General features: G+C 38.7%; 1 protein-coding gene across 5 annotated transcripts in view; it reads left to right on the forward strand.

Annotated features, from left to right (window-relative positions):
* The window catches only part of GIGYF2 (GRB10 interacting GYF protein 2), a 146,500-nt gene that overhangs the window by 79,108 nt on the left and 44,131 nt on the right, over positions 1 to 23,261 (forward strand). For 3 of the 5 annotated variants that reach the window (XM_030327408.2, XM_030327406.1, XM_032594539.1), the window contains 6 exons: positions 9,860 to 10,039; positions 13,901 to 14,118; positions 14,211 to 14,373; positions 14,462 to 14,650; positions 17,167 to 17,363; positions 18,351 to 18,510. In XM_030327408.2, coding sequence (XP_030183268.1) covers positions 9,860 to 10,039; positions 13,901 to 14,118; positions 14,211 to 14,373; positions 14,462 to 14,650; positions 17,167 to 17,363; positions 18,351 to 18,510 — 1,107 coding nt within the window. The remainder of the gene's footprint in view (positions 1 to 9,859; positions 10,040 to 13,900; positions 14,119 to 14,210; positions 14,374 to 14,461; positions 14,651 to 17,166; positions 17,364 to 18,350; positions 18,511 to 23,261) is intronic. The other 2 variants (XM_030327407.1, XM_030327409.1) reach the window with 1 other exon arrangement.

Below are 23,261 nucleotides of genomic sequence, written 5' to 3' on the forward strand. Positions count from 1 at the left end.
AATTTTCTTAAGGCATGTTTTAGTAATGTTTAGGGGATGATTTCCTGAGAAGCATATAGTAATGTTCGGTAAAATGTAGCATTCAGGGTACAGAAAATTTAACTTAATTGTCTAAATAGTGTTTAGGTAGAAAATGTCTGTGATCTAATTTGTAGCAACCTTGAAAGAGCTGTAGGGTGGCTTTGTGTAATGCCTTTACTGAGCAGTACTTTTCTCCACCTCTGTTAGCTGCTGATTTGAAAACTTTGATCAAATGTCACATGTAAGAGGATCTGAGAAACAAAGGCTGTGATTGTTCAAAGTAAAATCATGGAAGGCCTGCTGGGAAAATTATTAATGTAGACCAATATAATGCTACTTAGAAGGTGAAATCCGCCTTTGTAGATTCCTTCCCCTCCCCCCACAATTAAAAAAAAAGTATTAATTCCTTCTTTGTTTTAGTAATGCCAAACATCTCAATACAAGTTCAGACACAGCATTGGAAACTTTGACCTTTAGAACTAGAGAAGGTAAAAACATAAAGTAGGGGCTTGTGATGTGATGCTTGTTCCCTGCACACACTGGTAGGAATTATTTTTTATATCTATTGACAGTTGACTGATTGGGGGAGAAAAAGCCAGAGCAAATATAATGTAACAATGCCTTTCAGAAAGTACTGGAGTGTATCTGCCATATGTCTTGCCTCCACATTATAGTAAACATTATGGTGAAGGATTTTAACCAAACTTAGAAGCCTCTTTCCATAATATACTGTTTCAGAATCTATTAAGGCAAAAATGATTTGGCAAATATCTCAAGTGGAAAAGTATTCTGCTTTCTGAATTTCTACAATTTGAAAGTCTTGCTGTGGTCTATAGACCATGATTGCTAATTGTATGGATATTGTAGACCAGCTTTGGAGTGTCTACTCAGAAGCACAGTACTCCCATTAGAATGTCCTGAGCAGTTCAGTTCATTTGTGGCTGAGGTTGCCAGGTCAACTGAGATGAAACTGATACTGCATAGATGGTATGTCAACTTTACCCCCAAATACACAGGCCTTCCATCTAAACAGAATTCCTGATTTCAGTTGAGATGGCTCTGAAACATCTCTTCTATGAATAAACGTAAATGCTAGATATCTATTCATTGATTTATTTTTTAACGAAAAATTATAATGATTAAGCAAGGTGCCAAGAACAGATACATTCTTCTTTTTCTTTTTTTTTTAATGTTTATTTTTGAGACACAGAGCACAAGCAGGGAGGGGCAGAGAGAGAGGGAGACACACAGAATCTGATGCAGGCTCCAGGGTCTCAGCTGTCAGCACAGAGCCCGATGTGGGGCTTGAAACCGTGAGCCATAAGATCATGACCCGAGCTGAAGTTGGATGCTTACCCGACTGAGCCATCTGAATGCCCCTGTTATTCTTTATTAAATTCAGTTCTCTGTCCCTAAAGGTGTTTGATTTTCTTTCTGACTAAAGTAATCCAGTATGCAGTCCATAATTGTACCAACTTGTACTTGGGAATAACAAAAGCTTTAGTCGAAATGTAGTGTCCTGCCTATGTGTGTACATGGATAATCTCTGAACTTTAAAATGTTGGCCCTAGTCTCTTAGGTTCTTTCGTACATAGTATACTTTCTTCGGAAGGTGCCTCATCCCTTTCCAGTTGTACATTCAAGCCCATCTACTGATCGTCGTCTTCCCCAGAGATTTGAGGCAGTGTCTGGGTGTATACCAGAAGACAACTGAGCATGAAGGATGTAGGGATATGGGGCATATTCAAATCACAAGAGGTACTTTTTCAAAGAGATTTTGATATGCTACAGCCCCTCTAGTCTCTCTTCTAGACAGGAACTGCTGTGTTTTAAGGACCAATGTTAATGAGTGGAGCAGATTGTTATCCCTTAGGGGTTAGGATGGGAGAAAGTTAGAAATCTCTGGATAGGAGATTTAAACTTCTCCATCCAGCCATCTTGAGTTTGTTTACAATTAATTGTGGGGGGAAAAAGTAAATATCAACACTTGGATGGAATTTCCTTTCACTATTTTCTCTGGTATCAGAAAATATTTTTAGTGTTGATCAGAGAATATATATCTGAATAGAGGAATACAAAGTTTCTTACTAGAAAAATTTGCACATAAACAAGCTTCAAAGTCTGTCCCATAATTCCATTTTTGCTTTTGGAGTTTGGGCACTTGTAAGTTCCAAGTCTCACAGCTGTAGATTTTATTGGCTGAGTGCCTCTTTGCTCCATCTGAAGTTTTCCATAAACACCATTTTTGGCTGTGAGTCAAACATGCACACAGGTGCCCTTTTACTGCTCCTTCTCCTTAGGAAGTCTACTCAATTAGACCAGACTAAAACCAATATTACATTTTAATTTAATTTTATTCTTAGAAGAGTCCTATCTAGACTTAATACATTAGGTCAGAAACAACCAAGTATTAACTGCCATTGAGAAAATGTATATATATGTCGTACATTTGCATTTTAGCACCTTCTATACATCTCCAGTTACTGTTGATATAAGAACATAACAACATAACATGTATTACAAAGGTAGTATAGTTTGGTCGTGAAATATTATAAAGGTAGTATAGTTTGGTCGTGAAACAGTCATGTTTGCTACATTGACTAGAAGAAAATACATTTTAAATTTGTGTTTCTTTATCTTTTGGAGGTCATAGATACCTTTAAGACTCTTACAAAAACCTAGACCCTGGGGCGCCTGGGTGGCTCAGTCGGTTAAGTGTCCGACTTCGGCTCAGGTCATGATCTCGCGGTTTGTGAGTTCAAGGTCGGGCTCTGTGCTGACAGCTCAGAGCCTGGGGCCTGTTTCAGATTCTGTGTCTCCCTCTCTCTCTCTGACCCTCCCCCATTCATGCTCTCTCTCTGTCTCAAAAGTAAATAAACGTTTAAAAAAAAAAAACACAAAAAAAACCCTAGACCCTTTTCCTTCTAATTCAGGGATTCATAGCTGCCACGTTCATGTATTAACTATAGGTTAGGAATATTTGAGTCAGGCATTAAATTTATAAATTATTCAATTACATTTACTTCTAAGTCTTGTTTATAAGTTAATCTGTTAAGATTTTAAGATGAAGTCAAAATATGTGGTTACTCAGCTTTATTGTGATGCTGATGTTAATGGAAGGAGGAAGTCTTTGGTTTGAAATGCTAGGGAGGGTCTTGTGGGTGTCCTCACTGGCCACTGTGGGATTCTGGAATTTGTGGACACGAAAAGAACTTTAGATATCATCCTTTAAATTGCCCAGGGATGACTTTTAATATTTAGCTTTTATTTTAAATTATATCAGTAATATACAAATGTATGTGTTTTTTAAAACAAACTATAGAGATGACATTCCCTTTAATACTTTCACTCCCTACCCAAATCTACACAGGTACAAATCTGTAATCATTTAGGTTGTAAAGGATTAATTATTTTAATGTTTTAGAACAGTTCTTGCATGCAGTGTAATTATTAGTTGTATTAGTAGTAATTGGAATAGTGTGTGCATTATATATACAATTTATTTTTAGATTTTATTTTTCTTTAAATTTTTTTCTTTAACATTTATTTATTATTGAGGGACAGAGAGACATAGAGCATGAGCAGGGGAGGGAGGGGCAAGAGAGAGGGAGACACAGAATCTGAAGTAGGCTCCAGGCTCTGAGATATCAGCACAGAGCCCGATGCGGGGCTTGAACTCACAAATTGGGAGATCATGACCTGAGCTGAAGTCAGTTGTTTAACGAACTGAGCCACCCAGGCACCCCTAGATTTTAAGTAAACTCCATACCCAACATTGGGGTTGAGCTCACAACCTCCTCCATCAAGGGTGCCAGCCAGGTGTTCTGGAAATGTGTGTTTATTGGATGGTGCTTGAAGTCATTTTTTTTCTCTTCAAAATAATTTTTAGAGTAAAATATTTATATTGAAGAAACTGGTCGTAACATTTTTTCAAGGGTATACATTTTGACATCATTTCTGCTAGAAGATTAACACATTTAGTTCCATCTTCCCTTTTTAGAGATGTTGGTAGTCTTTGTCTCCAAGCTGAACCATGCATGGTATGTCTGTTGCCCTTTTAGAGTTTGTTAGACTTTGATCCCAGAGCTTCCACTTTCTGTGTTAGTTTTTCTGGATTTTTTTGCTCCTTCCAATGGGTTAAGTTTGTGAGTAAACCCAGGATTAAACCTATGACTTACTCACATAAGTGAGTAAACCTATGTTTTCTTTCTTTTTTTTTTTTTATTTTATTTTTTAAAATTTACATCCAAATTAGTTAGCATATAGTGCAACAGTGATTTCAGGAGTAGATTCCTTAGTGCCCCTGACCCATTTAGCCCATCCCCCCTCCCACAACCCCTCCAGTAACCCTCAGTTTGTTCTCCATATTTATGAGTCTCTTCTGTTTTGTCCCCCTTCCAATTTTTATATTATTTTTGCTTCCCTTCCCTCATGTTCATCTGTTTTGTCTCTTAAAGTCCTCAGATGAGTGAAGTCATATGATTTTTGTCTTTCTCTGACTGACTAATTTCACTTAGCATAATACTCTCCAGTTCCATCCACATAGTTGCAAATGGCAAGATTTCATTCTTTTTGATTGCCGAGTAATACTCCATCGTTTATTTATACCACACCTTCTTTATCCATTCATCCATCGATGGCCATTTGGGCTCTTTCCATACTTTGGCTATTGTTGATAGTGCTGCTATAAACATTGGGGTGCATGTGTCCCTTTGAAACAGCACACCTGTATCCCTCGGATAAATGCCTAGTAGTGCAATTGCTGGGTCGTAGGGTAGTTCTAGTTTTAGTTTTTTGAGGAAGCTCCATCCTGTTTTCCAGAGTGGCTGCACCAGCTTGCATTCCCAACCTATGTTTTATTTCTAATTTGGGCACCACTCAGCTATGTGACCTTGGGAAACCCCCTACAGGTATCTCGTTCCACATAAGAACGATAGAGATGATGATGTTTAACTTAACTCTTGTTATTACAAGGATTAGATGCAGTTTTTCAACTATAATAATCAGGACATGTGTGTCCCTGGGCTATGGACCTGGTGAGTAGGTGCTGTGTCTAAGTCTCTTCTTTATTTTTGATACTACATCTTTAATTGTATTTGTCCATACAGGAGGCAGTCACGTTAACGTTTGCTAGAGGTTTGAGTAAGACAAACAGGTAAAAAATGGTAAAGTAGTGCTATTTCCCTGGAAAAATATTTGGTACTACTAAAGTTGAATATACCTTATTTCACTAATTGGTACATACCAACAGAAATGCAAACATATGTTCCCCAAACTTCATATTCAAGAATGTTCATAGCAGCACAGTTCATAATAGCAAAAAACTAGAAACAACCTAAATCAGCAGCAGAATAATATATATTGCGGTCTGTCCTTACAGTGAGATCATATACAGCAATGCAAAAGAACAAGCAACTGTTCTTTGTATTAATGTGGATGAATCTTCCATGTGTAGCCATTTGTATGAAAAAGTTGAAAATCGGCAAAACTAGCCTTTAGAGAGAAGAATCGGAAATAGTGCTTACCTTGGGAAGGGTTGACTGGTGGGACATAAAGACTTTTGAGAGCTCCTGATATTTTCTTTTTTTAAACCTTAGTTATGTGGGGTGTCTGGGTGGCTCAGTTGGTTAAGGATGTGACTTCGGCTCAGGCCATGATCTCGCGGTTGCTGAGTTTGAGCCCTGCATTGGGCTGAGTGACTACTGTCAGCACAGGGCCAGCTTCAGATTCTCTGTCTCCCTCTCTCTCTGCCCCTCCTGCACACTCGCGCGCACACTCTCTCTCCTTCTCAAAAATAAAAAAATAAAATCTTTTATGTGGATATATTTGCTTTATGGAAACTCTTGAATTGTACATTGGTGATTTATGGACTTTTTGGCAAGAATGTTATATACTTCAGTAATAAGTTTTCACAAAGGGATGGGGAGGGGAGGAGTGAAGTCCACTTAAAAGTTCTTGAATTTGTTTCACCCTTCTCTTGTGAAGATGACAACTCCCGAAGGCAGAGCTCCACCTACCTTGCACTTGCATGTGGGGTATGTGACATATCAAAATTACATTATTCTGGCTTTCCTTGGTTCACTGCAGTTATTAATTATGTAGTATTTGACGTCAAAAAGTATATTGCAGTTTTTAGGAATTGTTTTCTGGAAACAAACACCCAGTAACAAAATTTGAACCCCATTGTTACAGAATTTTTAACCTAGAATGGGCCACTGTGGCTGTAAATTCAGGCAGCTTTACATAACACACGCACACACACACACACACACCCTCCCTCTATCAAATTGAGAATGGTCTTCCCTCCCCTCTCCCTCTCCCTCTCCCTCTCCCTCTCCCTCTCCCTCTCCCTCTCCCTCTGCCTCTGCCTCTGCCTCTGCCTCTGCCTCTGCCTCTGCCTCTGCCTCTGCCTCTGCCTCTCCCTCCCCTCTCCCTTCCCTCTTCCTTTCCTTCCCTTCCCTTCCCTTCCCTTCCCTTCCCTTCCCTTCCCTTCCCTCTTCCTTCCCTTCCCTTGCTTCCTGTCTGTATTCCTTACCTCAGAATTGGGGCCAAAATTTAAAATCAAATGTAGGGACTACAAGATCTTTATTCTTTCTTCAGGACTGTGCTTTTCTGTATCTTCAGAATATCTGTCTCAAATCCTCTTTTGGAACAAGGAGTAGCATAGTTATTCAAACTTTATGAGGTTGAAAATTATGACATAATTTTCAGTAAGTAGAAAAGCCAGATTTTTTTCTTCCTGTATTTTCCCTATATTTACCCTGTCCATTTTTTAAAAGATTATATCTTATTTAAAAATTTTTATAATTATTATTTCTTTTACTTGAGAGAGAGAGAGAGCGAGCAGGGGAGAGGGGCAGAGGGAGAGAGAGAAACCCAAGCAGGCTTCAGGCTCAGTGAGGAGGCTTTTGTGGGGCTGATTCCCATGACCCTGGGATCATGACAAGCCAAAATCCGGAGTCGGATGCTCAACTGACTGAGCCACCCAGGCACCTCTTAAGATTTTATTTTTGAGTAATCCCTGCATCCAACGTGGGGCTCAAACTTAGAACCCCAAGATCAAGAGTCACACACTCTACCAACTGAGCCAGAAAGGTGCCCTGTCCTGTCCTGTTTTTTATATTTTTCTTATTCCTAGGTACTAATATGAAAAAAATATATAGGACTTCACAGTTACAAAGGTGAAGAAGCTGTTAATTTAGAATAAAAATGCAAATAATTAACATAAAGGGACGTAAGATTAGTAAACAATATGAAAAATCTTTGATATGAAAAATTCATCTTTGAGCCACATTAGTATACCATTTTTATAACTGTTAAAGTAGTAAAGGTTTTAAAAGGATAGCTGCACTTAGTGTCCATAATGTAAAATGGTGTGGTGATTTGACCCTTTTTTTTGAGGGGGATAAAGTCGTGTCAGTGGATGAAGTCTGTCATTTCGCTAGTAATTTCACTCTTTTGAGGTTTTTTTCAGAAGACCTAGTTCAGAAAAGCAGATATTTCTTACTTTATCTATAGTTCACAAAAAATTGATGAAAAAGTAAATGTCAAGTGTAGTAGATTATGCAGTAGCAGCAAGGTATACCTAGTGTATATATATACCCACTTGTTAGGACAATGTAGAATCACAGAGAAATATTTGCTATACATGAAGAGTAGATTATAAAATAGTGGGTGTACTGATTACAGCTATATAAAAATACAAAGTTATGTAAAAGCTAACTATGGATAGAGTTCTGTTTCTCAGATTGAGGGATTACTAGTATTTTTATTTTTAATTTTCTTTTTTTGCAGTGTATCCTCTGTTAGGAAGAATTAGTGACCAGTTTTTGATGAGTTAAACATTTTACCATTCATGCTCTTTGCTTACTTTGGTACATTCATTACTTTTTCAAAGGCTTAGTGTAAAAGTAGGTGAAACATAGTGTTTGTGTGGCTCATCCATCATGTGATTACTGCTGTATTCCCAAATTATTGCATGGTACCTGGCACATGTTGCTTGTGACTGACTGTTTACGTGGGTTGAAGGCCATTTCCCATCATGTATCTATATGTGTCTCTTATCTATCTCTTTTTATGTGTTAGGGATTTCTTTAGGTTTCTTTTTTTGAGTGTAGCTACATTTTTCATCAAGTTATGTCAGCAGATGTGGTACTCTGTAAAATGGGTTGCCCCTCTTCTTCTGAGCAAGAGAACCTGGAAGGCCTTCTAACCCAAGGGCAGACATGGGATATCTGTACATGAATTCATAGAACTTGGCACTTAATGTGTAAGAAATATTTGTTGAATGTGTCAGAAGATCGATATTTGAATCCTGTCCATGCTGTTCAAATAGTGGTGTGTAAAAACACTTAAAAATGAGTGTTTTTATTATCTGTGGCTGTGTAACAAAATTACCTCAAGACTTAGTGGTGGCAAACATTTATTATCTTAGTTTCTGTGGTTCAGGAAGGAGCAGCATAGCTGGATGGCTTTGACCCGAGTCTTTCATGAGGCTGTAAGGCTGCTATCAAGGTGTTAGCCGGGGCTGCAGTCATCTGAAGGCTTGACTGGGGTTGGATCCATTTTCGAGCGCACTCATGTGGCTGTTGGCAAGCCTCAGTTCTTTGCCGTGTGAGCATGGCAGCTGGATTGCCTCAGAGAGAGCATCCCAGGGGGAATTCACAGTTGCTTGTGACTTAATATTTGTTGGCAATGACATCTTATCACTTTGTGCTGTATTCTCTTTGTTGGGAGCAAGTCAGTAAGTGAAGCCCACGCTTTGGGTGAGGGGATTACACAAAAGCCATAAGGCAGGGCTTGTTGGGGGCTGTCTTAGAGGCTGCCTGCATAAGAAAGCAGATCGTATTCTGCCCAGCAAATTCTTGCACCCCCCCTTCCCCCCGTTTCCAGGTATTTTATCCTTCAAGAGAATAATAAGCTAGTAACAACCTAATAGCTGTTTGGGCAGACAGGATATTGAATCTCACTACATATGAAATGACATATAAGAGAATGACAAAACATTAGAATTCCCTCATTTTCAGATGGAACTGTACAACATTCTTTCACTTTCACTGTGGTTTAGTGAAAAGAATTGAGGCTGTCACTGAAGTATATGTAACTTTAATTGTTACAAATGGAAGATATCAGTGTATGTTCTGGATTTTCAACTAATGTAAGATTTTATATCATCTGTTACGAATTGTGTTAGAACATGTAGGGTGGTGACTAAAGAATTTGCACAGTTTGGATTTGTCTTGTCCTTTGAAAATACCAGTTTTGTTTGCTTGGTGTATACCAGTCTCTCTTTCATCATTAATAGACTCTTAATTTGCATTAGGTTACACATAGCTTAGCTTTGAATTCTTTTCAAAAGCAATTTGTCTGTCTATAATGTAATAGGTGTTAGAGTGAATGAAAAATTTTAGTTCACACTCTCTACCTTTGAGTTTACAGTGTGTTTTAGGATAAAAGACCAGTTGAATTTCACAGATACCCTATTTGGGCAGAATCGCCAGTAGAAGTTAAATTAAATTAAGATATGTCATATAATTGAAAATCTTATATGACTTAAAAAAAGGTAGTACGTGCTGGGTGAGGTAGGTTGATTCACTTTTCATTGCATGCCCTTTTTTTTTTTTTAATGCACGTATTATCTGAAAAATAATTGCCCAGTCTGTGAACATTAAACTTTAAGAAATGTATCTAGTAATCTATGTATATACCTGCAATTATTTCATTTACACTGCCTGAATGTTGAAATTGACACATTTGCACAAAAGCTTGATTTGGGCAGTCCAGTCTCTTTTCAGAATCCTCAGTGGCCAAGGCACATGGTTACTTATTTTCATTACAGGGAGACCAAATTTTGAGGAAGGTGGACCAACATCAGTGGGAAGAAAGCATGAATTCATACGATCAGAAAGTGAAAATTGGCGCATTTTTAGAGAGGAACAAAATGGAGAAGATGAAGATGGAGGTTGGCGACTAGCTGGATCAAGAAGGGATGGAGAGAGGTGGCGGCCGCACAGTCCTGGTAAGAGATCTGAGTGAGGGCACAGGGACCAAAATAAGTGAGTATTTAATAAGGAAATTTTTACAGATTAAGCAGGAAAGGTAAGCTGGTAAAGAGGCGCCAATTACTTTATGTCATTGTACTCAGGCTTATTACTACAAAACATTTTCTTTCTTTCTTTTCTTTAATTTTTTTATGTTTATTTATTTATTATTATTATTTTTTTAATTTTTAAATTTTTTTTTCGTTTATTTATTTTTGGGACAGAGAGAGACAGAGCATGAACGGGGGAGGGGCAGAGAGAGAGGGAGACACAGAATCGGAAACAGGCTCCAGGCTCTGAGCCATCAGCCCAGAGCCCGACGCGGGGCTCGAACTCACGGACCGCGAGATCGTGACCTGGCTGAAGTCGGACGCTTAACCGACTGCGCCACCCAGGTGCCCCAATGTTTATTTATTTTTAAGAGTGAGAGAGACAGAGCGGGAGCAGGGGAGGGTCAGAGAGAGAGGGAGACACAGAATCGGAAGCAGGCTCCAATCTCTGAGCTGTCAGCACAGATCCCAACATGGGGCTCGAACTCATGGAACATGAGATCATGACCTGAGCCGGAGTCGGATGCTTAACTGACTGGGCCACCCAGGTGCCCCGACAAAACATTTTCAACATGAAAGTTCCCCACATCTATTCATTTGATGAAAATCATCTTTATTTTTCTGGAGCAAATAGTGTTAATGGGAAGCACCTACCCTTAACTGCAAAAACGTAAGAGGGTTTCATTTGGTTTTGTCTAATGCTAAATCTATCTTTTTCAGCATTGCTTTAAAACTTACAAATGTATAATTATATGCTCACTAAGGAATATGTGCTCCTACTCAAATGGGTATTTTTCCTGCGTAATAAAGGATTTATTCTTTCAAATTGTTTTTTGTCCTGAAAATGTGATTTAAGCTTATTTGAAGAATAAACTTTAAACCCAGGTCAAAAACGTAATCACAAGTTCATTCTTTTGTCCTTCTAACTTTAGAAAAAGGAGAGAGAAGAGTAGTGATTAGTGGTTTTGTAAGTTCTTCTGTTTGACTCTTAAGAATGCTTCAAACTGTTCTTCCCTGACATTAGATATGCTGGTAATTGAAGACACTGGTGCTTTGTGTCAAAGTTCATCCCCTACCAAAGTGCTGATTCCATGCCTCATGATAATCAGATGCCACTGTAGTTTGAATCGTGGGGTCATGCAGAACTGAAGCTTACAGAGTGTATATTTGCCTTCTGAATTTCATGTGCGTAACATTATTTTAGCTGTCAACCATATGCCAAAGAAGCTTACTTTTCATAGAAGAAATCATAAGCAAACTGGTTGCATTTACATTTTAAAATCAAATTATTAGCAAAGTCACTAGTCTCAGTCTGAGTAAACATTATAACAAACGTTCAGAGTGCTTTATGTACTTGTAGATAGGTAGAAACAGAATGAAGTTGATCTTTGGATAGAGTTTTGATGCTTTCATCACAGCTCCTCATGGCTGCCTCATGGGTGAGTTTTCTGTCATTAGTAGGCATTGTTTACATCACAGTTAACTAGGCAGTTCTCATCAGTCTGTGTGCTGGGCAACCAAATGTTGTAGTTCTCTTCAAGGCATCACAGCATTTTGTGCTGAGCTTGCCTGTAAGCAAAAGGATTTGTAGACTATGTTCCCAACAAGCATTCAGTGAAAGAATGGACAGGATCTGGACTGAGCGAGAAGAAAAATTCCAGCTGATCAAAAACAAACAAGGTGAATGTTTTGGAAGATCAACAATGTTTGTGAGCCCAAACATCTGATGTTGATTCTTAATAGAATCCCTTTAATAAAGGAGATGAAGTAAAATTTTAGTGTATATTCTACCACTGACCCTTTTCACCCCACACCCCAGCAACTTCGGTTTTGGCTATATGTTGTCTTTTTCTTAAGCCTTTCTCCCTGATACGTGATTTTCATGTCCAATTTATTTGTCATTAAGTTAACAATTTCCCCAAATTTTATATTGGTATATTTTTGAAAGACAGTTTGGGGTATATAACGATACATGGGGCTGAAAAATCAGTGGAAATAGCATTTTTTAAAAAGGACACCATCTGCTTTTTCAACCAAGCATATTAAAAGTTAAGTCTGATTATATCAGTTGTATAAATTACTGTTAACATTTCTTAGATTATACTTTATTCTTTTATGATTTGATTCAAAGTTTAAATATAATGGTTTTGACTGATTTTTTATATTATAAAAATTGTAGCAGACGTATGTGTTGGAAGGCCTTAAAAAGCAGTGATCAGTCTTAATAAGCTATAGATGCGCCTTATCTGCTATGTTTGGTTTAAGTAGGGCTCAAAATTGGATACATACGGAGATGCAACTATTAAGGTAGGGACAGCTAAGCATCCACTCTGGGAAGTGAACTTAAGAAACTCAGTAAGAGGAAAACATGAGCCAGATGCCTAGAAGGATAGATTCCTATCATGGTGCATACTTAACAGACGGTTTAGAAATGATAGTAGTAGAGAGAGTTCTCAGGAATTCAGCACTGGATCATGAATACTTCTTTTGAGTAATGATTCTAGGTTTGCATGGAAGCAAACTGGATATAAAGCTCCTTAGTTTTCGTAGAAGGCAATAGTTGTAAGTAAAAGAGTGTGGGAATAATGTTTCTTATCTTTTTTGTGAGTGACTTACAAGTAGCTACATCTATTGGGCTGATGTTTGCCGCCTTATTTTCAGTTTGAATTTTAGACTGCTAGGTTTAGCAAATTGAGCCTCAGTAGTAAGAACATTTGACTTTGGCTCCTTTCTTTTCTGTATCTCCCACAGAGAAAGCATTCAAAAAGATAGAAAATTTTAATAGGTTAAACCTTGTCTCTCTTTTGAAGGCTTTCTTAGACTCAGGTTTGTCAGATATTAACAAGATTTCCCCTCTGTGTGTGTGTGTGTGTGTGTGTGTGTGTTTAATACGTTAACTGACATCTTTTATTCTTAGGAAGTCTTTTTCTGTTGGAAAGTAGATGTAATAAACAGTGTGCTAGGGTGGATTTAGGAATGTCCCTGGGGGTATTATACAGAAATAAAAACTCCCTGGGGAGAGTTAAGAGTTGAGAATAAAGGAAAAGGAAAGTAAGCATGCTGTTGTGGAAAAAGCAGTATTAGATGCAGAATTCGATTCTAGTTCTGCTTTGCCCAAGTTATGCAAGTTACTTCTGTCAGAATTTTTGTTTCTTAAACTATAAAATTAGGATAGGGGGCTATATAAAATCTTTGACATCTGTCAATGCTGTAATTCCATGACTTTTTGTTGGGAATCAGAATTCCAACTGGAATCTTGTCACTAGCAAGTTGGCATGATGAGTTTGATATTAGGAATTGACACAGGGGGTTGGTCATATCCATAATAAAGAATGGTATTTTTATGAGAAGAAGGAAAAGGTGTAAGACCTGCCAAAGGGAAGGCAGGAACTTCAGTTATGGTCACATGGTGAGTGTAACAGATCTGGGCTAGGAGTGTGCCCTATGAATGGCTAACTGAAGTTTCGGTCACATAGCCAAAGCTTATCCAAAATGTATACTTTGAGTAAAGTGTCCTTTGAAAGTAATTTGTTTCAAATTTATCTTTCAAAACTGTAGAGTATGTTGTGTGGTTCAGTACTTATTGAAGATGACCACTATTGTCACTTAGTGGTATCATTTGTATGCTAAGCTCTTAACTTGATTTAATTTGCCTAATTTTCTCTTTAGTTGATTGATCCATTTGATTTCACAGTTAATCATAGTTTTCTCCTTTATTTCCTATTCATGGTTTTCTTTTTCAAATACTGTCATGAAAGTTTTCTAAGGTCTGTATCCTCCTCATCCCAGATGGCCCTCGTTCTGCAGGCTGGCGTGAACACATGGAACGACGGCGAAGGTTTGAGTTTGATTTTCGAGATCGGGATGATGAACGGGGTTACCGAAGGGTGCGCTCTGGCAGTGGAAGCATGGACGATGACCGGGACAGCTTGCCCGAATGGTGCCTAGAGGATGCTGAAGAAGAGATGGGCACATTTGACTCCTCCGGAGCGTTCCTCTCTCTGAAGGTAGGAAATCTGTTTTAAATGTCATGACACACACCGACCTTCCACCAAAGCCAAATGTACTGTTGACCTTCGGCTTTATTTTCTTGACACAGAAAGTCCAGAAAGAGCCGATTCCAGAAGAGCAGGAGATGGACTTCCGGCCTGTAGAGGAAGGGGGGGAGTGCTCCGATTCTGAGAGCAGCCATAATGAAGAAGCCAAAGAACCTGATAAGACAAATAGGAAAGAGGGAGAGAAGACAGATAGAGTAGGAGTTGGTAAGGCTCATTTTTGTCTTGTACCTTCTTCTTTTCATCAGATCAAAAGCTTCCTAAGGTGCTAATTTAAGATTACTTTATGTTACAGAAGCTAGTGAGGAAACATCCCAGACCTCATCATCATCTGCTAGACCAGGTACTCCTTCAGACCATCAGCCTCAGGAAGCACCACAGTTTGAGAGGAAAGAGGAACCCCAAACTGAGCAAACAGAAAAAGCTGAGGAGGAGAGTCAGACGGAAAATAGCCTGCCAACCAAAGTGCCCAGCAGAGGGGATGGTATGTATTTATGAGAGTAGATAAGCTAAAACAGGATTCTGCCCAGGCCAGTGATCATTGGTAAGATGGGTTTCCGTTTATGCCTCCTGGAGCTGCTTCTAGTGGTGAATTACTGAAACAGATTATTTCACTAGTAAACTTAGTCAAACTCTGCTTCCCATGTACGTGTCCTTCCCAAAGTTCACCGAAACAGAGAGGAAACGAAGGTGGAGCTCGGGAATCTCACTTTCTACAAGGTTATGACATGGTCACCTTGGTTATCAGTGGAGCAGACAGGGTTTCGGATCCTCCACAGTAATTTGATTCTCACATCAGACAGCTACCTTCCCAGTGGCTGCAGGATGTATGTCCAGAAGGCACACTAAAATGCTGTTGTTTCAAAAGAGGCCAGAAAGAATATGGATGAAGCTGTGGAGGTCCTACCACCTTTGCTAGTGAATAAGCTTAAAACATATCTCCTTCTCCAGTATTACTGTTTTGATTTTACTTTGCCTCATATGCCTTAGTGGGTAGTATTAATGTTTACTTCCATGTTTCTTCTGGTACATACTTAAAATTGACATTGTAATTCCTGATGTTGAAGGGTTAATGGATTGAGTCTCCATAAAAAGTCACAACTTTACCGTGGCCTGTGAGACCTTGCATAACCTGGCATCTGCCCGCCTCTGTACAGTTTGAGTGCCACTTCTGTCTCCTTCCTCTGTTCCCCAGCCTCACAGCCTGTTAGGTCCTCAAGTGTGCCCTAGCATGTGCTGTTCTCTGTGCCTGAAACTCTCTCCCATCCGAAGTTCCCAAGCCACGTTAGGTATCTTCTCTAGTTTCTTAAACAATTGACACTATTCCTCACATAGCAATACAGTATTAGAAAGATCTGTTTATTCTTTTTTTTTACTCAGTAGACTAATATTTTGAGGGCTTAAGCCAAAGATTTCTCTTCAGAGTTAAATGTCCAGGACAAAGCTTAGTGAGTGAATTCAGCGAGTATTTGAATCTCTATTAGGCACTGTGCGACTTGTCCATTTTGAGACCTGTTTGATACGTAGTAGTCATTTTTCAGTTACGATGTGCCCCCAAATTACTTGTGGTTCTTTCTCTTGAATGTACATTCCTGGGACCTTACTCTAGGATATCCTAGGATGGAGTCCGGATGTGTATTTTGAGAAAGCTTCATAGATGTGCATTAAAGATGAAAACTCTAGATAGATAATCTGTGAGGGGGATAAAGGATATGTGTATCAGGCATCTAGGGCTAAATTCCCATTTTTAGAGGGTAGGTAAAGAGTAGCCAGAGAAAAATCTTCAGAGACAAGAGTGGACTAGAGTGAAGAGAAAGGAAGGAATGGAGAAGGTTTTAGTTTAGGCTTGGGTAGATAATGTCAGAGGCTACTGAGGTCGGAAGATGAGGACTAGGTAAAGCCATTGCATTTGGGGACTTTGAGTCACTGCTTGTCTTTGGGAGAGAAGCTGTGTTGGAGGGGTGGAAGTGGAAGTCACAGTGTAGCAGGTGTGGGTGGCAGTGCATAGACTGTTCTTTTAAGGAGTTTGGCAAAGAAAGGAAAGACTGAGAGGAATGGGAATGTGGAGAAGCTGTCTGTAATTGAACCAATAAGGTTCCAAAGGGGAAGCTGCAATTGTATCTAATTACTTTCATCCCCCTTTTTATTTTAAGAGCCTGCATCCTGAGAGGTTAGAAACAGGACCCAAAACAGAACCTCTTTTGTGGTCTCTTTTCTTATTGAGAAGACCGTCTGCACTGTACATGTAGACTCCCAGGAGCTCTTTGTTATCCTAAAAACTAATGTATTGCATTACATTTATTATCACCTGAAATAGGTTCTTATTTAAGAGACATGCAGATACGTTTAATCAAAGTTTTGATGGTGAGATACGACATTTTTTGAGGAGATTTGCAGTGCTTTGTTAACAGTCTGCTATTTGGAGACACGTTATAAAGATAACAATGGTCTGATTCTGTTTGTTTTCAAGAGGTAGATGTGTCACTGTTGGGCAGATGCTGTAGTGACACAGGCAGGCACTGTAGGAGGACCTTTTAATCCTTATATTTTGTCATTCTGTAGAGTTAACTGCTGTCATCGTAGGGAGAAATACTACACTTCTCTGTAAGAAGTTGCTGCAGTGAGGGGTGCCTGGTTGGCTCAGTCGGTTAAGCATCCAACTCTTGATTCTGGCTCAGGTCATGATCTCAGGGCTCCTGACCTGTGTTGGGCTCTGTGAGGACAGTGCGGAGCCTGCTTGGGATTCTCATTTTCTCTCTCTGCCCCTACTTAGCTCATACGTGTACGCATGCGCCCACACCCACACCCCCCCCCCAACACCCTCTCTCTCTCTCAAAATAAAAAAAAAAAAAAAAAAAAAAAGCTGCAGTGTTTGATACATTCACCTTTCTGTTGAGCCCATTTAGTGAGTGGCCCAACTTGATGGAGAGCTAGTTATTCTTCATGAGAACCTCCGTAGTTTAAAGGTTTTTCATGTTTCTATGTTTTTTTCCCTTCTAGAAACGGTTTCTGATGTCCAGCAGTCCCTGTCCCAGATTCCTTCAGATGCAGCCTCTCCCCTTCTCATACTTCCACCTCCTGTTCCCAGTCCTCGTCCTGCCCTGCGGCCAGTTGAAACGCCGGTCGTAGGTGCTCCTGGTATGGGCAGTGTGTCCACAGAACCAGATGATGAAGAGGGCCTCAAACATTTGGAGCAGGTAAAAATCATGCAATTCTTTTTTTCTCCTCTCAAAGCACCATAAAAATTGAAAAGCATTGAACAGATATTCAGAAGTGGAACTTTTGTGCATTAGATTTTATGTACTGGAAAAGTTGTTTTAAATCTAGTATTTATTTGTATGAGTAATTGTCTTTCAAATCATTTCATGCTTTTAAGTTTCTGCTATGTAGTAGTCATTATGTCAGGTTATTTTTTCTCTTCTGAGGTTGCCCTTGGCTGTTTGCTTTTCTTTTTTCTTTTTGGAAATTAATGGAATGCCAAAAATGGCAAATACAAGCAGCTGTGGATGGGCACAGCATCTTCTGTATTTTTTACCTAAAGTGTAACTGGGAATAGTTAAACTCTCAGGATATTAACATCGTATTCACATCTCTAGATTTCCCTGAGATTAAGTATACCTTTGTTGGATGTAAATGGTGACCTGCTTTCTACAGAAGAATCTGTTTCCTTTGCTCTGGGGTGGTGGTTGGTGGCAGGAAATGCTTGAAGAAAGAAAGAAAGTGGGCAGTGTGTTAGTAAAACTTGTAAAACTTTTGTAATTGTATTCATTGAGCCTTTGTTGTATTAACACCCATGTTTTTACGGGTTTAGAGTATACGTTTCAGAATTGACCGATGGCTTACTGGTTTTAAAAGTAATCTTCTTAATGTGTTGATTAGAAGAAGCCTGGGCTTTGATCCTTACCAGTTTGTGTTTTAATTTCAGTTTGCTTTGCTTAATAATTTTGAGACTCTGAGCAAGATTTGACCTCTCTGAGCCTTAGTTTCCCCCTCTATAAAGTGGGGATAGTACATATTTTCATGATATTGATGGAAGAATTAAATGGTTGCCTGCTGTGTTTCTTGCACAGTACTACCTTTTACAGATCAAGTCGTTCAAAAAAGGTAGGCATTTTTATTAAGTGTACTAGTGTTAATTTGGGGTCGTTTGTTTCCTCAATCCATTTTTTTTGTTTTTCTATTAGCAAGCTGAGAAGATGGTGGCTTATCTCCAAGATAGCGCACTAGATGATGAGAGATTGGCATCAAAACTGCAAGAGCACAGAGCTAAGGGAGTCTCAATTCCATTGATGCACGAAGCAATGCAGAAGTGGTATTACAAAGATCCTCAGGGAGAAATTCAAGGTAGCTCGTTCCATTCTACTTGAAGCCATTATCTCCTATAAGATGGTCATTATTTAATGTTAATTTGCGTAATAGTGGAAAAAGTCAATTTTTACAGTTTTTCTTTGTGTGTGTGTGTGTGTGTACGTGTACATACACACACACTTACTTACTTATTTAAAGGTTCCTTCCATAATACTTTGCAATTTCAGTGGTGGGGGGGAGGGAGGTCCAGTGAAAATCATTTGAATACAAGGCGGAATGTGATAGTAAATATAATAGGGATGCAGACAAAATGCTTAGGACGCCCTTAGTTCTGGCTTCCCAGCGGGTTAATTGGGCAGGTAAGAGTTACCTTCTCTGCACTTCAGTTTACCTCCCATTAAAGGTGATGGCAATCATAGAAGACCTTACCTGAATGTTTTGCTCAAGTGGAATTGACATCATAAATGGTAAAGAACTATCTGAGAAAGGATAGTACCATATTATAAGCTAATCCCTTAAAAAAGATTTGTATGATGCATAAGTTAGAATGGGTAGAGAATGTTGTAAAAGAAATTTGTTGATTGATTTCCGCTTTTGAATTCTTTGTTTATAACCTGAAATTGATTGACTAATATTAGTGTCAGTTTCATGATACTCTTTTACCAAGTACACCCTGTGATCTCTTTGTGACATACTAACTCCCTTTCCACTCTAAGTCCCCTTACCCTCTATTGTCCTGCATAACATCTATTACTGCCTGGTTCTGATTTGTTCATGACCTGTTCACACCCCCATAGAATGGAAGGTGCTTGGGAGCAGGACAAGTGTGTGTATGTTTTGTTTTGTTTTGTTTTGTTTTGTTTTGTTTGTAAAGCAATCAAAAGTGTTTATCTGATATTTTAAGGCTTACAAATGGAGAGACAAAATGTGCTTCCAAATTCAGGGCTGTGTGTTTTAATTTTTTTTTTTTTTCAACGTTTATTTATTTTTGGGACAGAGAGAGACAGAGCATGAACGGGGGAGGGGCAGAGAGAGGGGGAGACACAGAATCGGAAACAGGCTCCAGGCTCTGAACCGTCAGCCCAGAGCCCGACGCAGGGCTCGAACTCCCGGACCGCGAGATCGTGACCTGGCTGAAGTCGGACACTTAACCGACTGCGCCACCCAGGCGCCCCATCAGGGCTGTGTGTTTTAATTAAAGCATATATGGAACGGCGCCTCGGTGGCTCAGTCAGTGGAGCATCCGACTCTTGATTTTGGCTCAAGTCATGATCCCACGGTTGTGTGATTGAACCCCACATCAGGCTTTGCACTGAGCATGGAGTCTGCTTAAGAGTCTCTCTTCCTCTCTCTTTCCCTGTCTCTCTCAAATAAAATTAAAAAATAAAATATAGATGTGTGCCTTAATTAAATATACTTGAGATAATTGCAACTTTACATGCAGTTGTAACAAATACTACAGAGATTTTATGTACTCTTTACCCAATTGCCGTGAGTGGTAATCTCATGCAAAACTGTAGTACCATATCCAGCCAATGTATTGACTTTGATACAGTTAAGATTTAGAACATTTTCTTTTTTTTTAATGTTTATTTTTCAGAGAGTGAGAGAGAGAGAGCATGCACACGTGCAAGCAGGAGAGAGGCGGGGAGGGGAGGGGGCGGGCAGAGGATTCGAAGCGGGCTCTGTGCTGACAGCAGACAGCTCAATGTGGGGCCTGAACCCATGAACCTCTAGATCATGACCCTAAGCCAGAGTCGGACGCCTAACTGACTGAGCCACCCAGGTGCCCCAAGATTCAGAACATTTTCGTTTCCTGTTGCCCTTGGATGCCCACATGCATTTCCTTTCCACCTGTTCCTGCTCCTTAACACTTGGCAGCCACTAATCTTTTCCCGATTTCTATATTTTGTCATTTCAAGAATTTTGCAGAAATGGAATGCATTTGCATCAAATGGAAAAAAAATTGTTTTCACTCAGCACAATTCTCTGGAGATTCATACAGGTTGTTGCATGTATCAGTAGATTTCTTCTTTTTATTTACTGAGTAGTACATCCATGATATAGATGTATCATTGTTTAACGGTTTATCCATGAAGGGCGTCTGGGTTGTTGCAGTTTCTGGCTGTTATAATAAAGCTGTTAAACATTTATGGATAGGCTTTTGTGTTAATACAACTCTTCATTCCTCTGAGACATAAATGTCCAGGAGTGCAATTGCTAGATTGTATGGTGATGACATGTTTAGTTTTTTTAAGCAACTGCCAAGTTGTTTTGTGGAGGAGCTGTACTATTTTTGTATTTCTGCCAGCAATCTGTGAGTGATTCATTTTCTCCACATCCTTGACAGTATTTGATGTTGCTATTTTTTACCTTAACCATTTGGGCTTGTTATAGTGGTATCTCATTCTAGTTTTTGGCTTGCATTTCCTTAACAGCTAAAGACGTTGGACATCTTTTAATGTGTTTATTGGTGTTTATCCTCTTCAGTAAACGATCTCTTCATGTTTTTTACTTGTGTTCTCATTATTTGCTTTTTTTAACCTTTGAGTTTTGAGACTTCCTTATATATTCTAGATAATAGCCCTTTGTTAGGTATGTGGTTTGCAGATATTTTCTCCCAGTCTGAATCTTTTTATCCTCTTAACAGAGTCTTTCAGAGATCAAAAGTTTTAGATTTTGATGAAGTCCAGTTGATTAGTTTTTTCCTTTAATGGATTGTGTTTTTGGTATTAAGTCAGAGATAGAAGAACTCTTTGCCTAGCTTCAGATCCCAAAATTTCCTTTCCAGAATAATTTAGGTTTTTTTCATTTAAGTCTGTGGTCTATTTTGAGTTAATTTTTGTATAACGTATGGGAATTAGGTCAAAGTTTATTTTTTTGCTGATGGATGTCCAGTTGCTCTGGAACCTTTTGTTGAAAAGCCATCTTTCCTCTTTTGAATTGCTTTTGTACCTTTCTCAAAATTCAGTTGGGCATATTTATGTTGGTCTGTTTCTGTGTTCTTCTATTCCACGGATCCATGTGTCTGCCTCGCCACTAATATCACAGTCTTGATTACTGTAGCTATATAATATGTTTTGAAATTGAGTAGATGGATTTCTTCCGTTTTTTTTTTTCTCCTGGTTTATTTTTAGCAAAGTAGTTTTTAGTTTTTCTAGTTCCCTTTGCCTTTCCATATAAATTTCAGAATAGTCTTGTCTATATTTACCATATAAATGTGTTCAGAAATCTATGTTTATATATCTTGCTGGGATTTTAATAGGAACAGTGTTAAACCTCTGTATCGTTTTGAAGGCTTGACATCTTTTTCATGTTGACTCTTCCAGTCTATGAACTTATGTCATTTTCAGCATAGATTCTGTACATGTTCTATTAGATTTGTACCTACTTGATTTTTTTTTTTTGAGTGATTGTAAGTTTTATTATATTTCAGTGTCTTTGTGTTCATTCCTACTATATAGAATTGGATTTTGGATTTTTGTCATTAGTCTGTGACCTGCTGAGCTCATTTATTAGTTTTAGGAGTTTTTGTTGTTGTTTGGGTAGGTTCCATAGGATTTTCTTTGTAGACATTGTTATCTGCAAACAGGGATCGTTTTAATTTTTCATTTCCAATCTATGCCTTTTATTTCCTTTTGTTGCCTTATTGTATTTTCCAACACTGTGTTGAATATGATGGGTGAGAGCAGACATATTTGCCTTTTTTTTCCTATGTTCCTATCTTAGGGGGAACACTTAGTCTTTAATAATTAAGTATGATGTTAGCTGCTTGGTTTTCTTTCTTTTTTTTTTTTAATTTTTTTAACATTTATTTATTATTATTGAAAGACAGAGAGACACAGAGCATGAGCAGGAGAGGGGTAGAGAGAAGGGGAGAACAGAATCTGAACAGAATCTGAAGTAGGCTCTAGGTTCGAGCTGTCAGCACAGAGCCCGATGCGGGGCTCGAACTCACAAACTGCGAGATCATGACCTGAGCCGAAGTCGGTCGCCTAACTGAGCCACCCAGGTGCCCCAGCTGCTTGGTTTTTATAGATGTTTGTTTGTTTGTTTGTTTGTTTATTTATTTATTTATTTATTTATTTATTTATTTATTTATTTTTAAGTAATTTCTACACCACCATGGGGCTCAAATGCATGACCCTGAGATCAAGAGCAGCAGGCTCCTCTCACTGACTCAGCACCCTTATCGATGCTCTTTATGAAGTTGAGGAAGTACCTTATTGTTTGAGAGTTTTTATCATGATTGGGTATTGGATTTTATCACATCCTTTTTGTGCATTTGTTTCTATGGTCCTGTGGCTTTCCTTCTTTAGTAAGTTTAAGATGGCGGATTAAATTGAGTGCATTTTGAATATTGAACCAGCTTTGCATCCTTGGAGTAAACCCCATTTGGTCATGGTGTGTAATTCTTTTCATATATTGCTGCATCCTATTTGGTAATGTTTAGTTAAGGATTTTTGTGTCTCTGTTCATGAGACATGTTGTTCTGTAGTTTTTTTGGTTTTTTTTTGGTGTTCTCATTGTCTGCTTTTAGTATCAGGGTAATAATATCAGCTTCATAAAATGAGCTGGGAGTTACTCCCTTTTCTATTTTCTGGAAGATTGTTTAGAATTGGTGTTAATTCATCTTTAAATGTTTTGGAGAATTCTCCAGTGAAACCACCTGGGTACCTGTTTTTAGGGAATTTTATTTATTTATTTTCTAAAATAGGCTCCATGCCCAACATATGGTGCTTGAACTCAGGACATCGAGATTGAGAGTCGCTTGCTCTACCGACTGA

The sequence above is a fragment of the Lynx canadensis genome, chromosome C1, assembly GCF_007474595.2.
Source record: "Lynx canadensis isolate LIC74 chromosome C1, mLynCan4.pri.v2, whole genome shotgun sequence".
NCBI lineage: Eukaryota > Metazoa > Chordata > Mammalia > Carnivora > Felidae > Lynx > Lynx canadensis.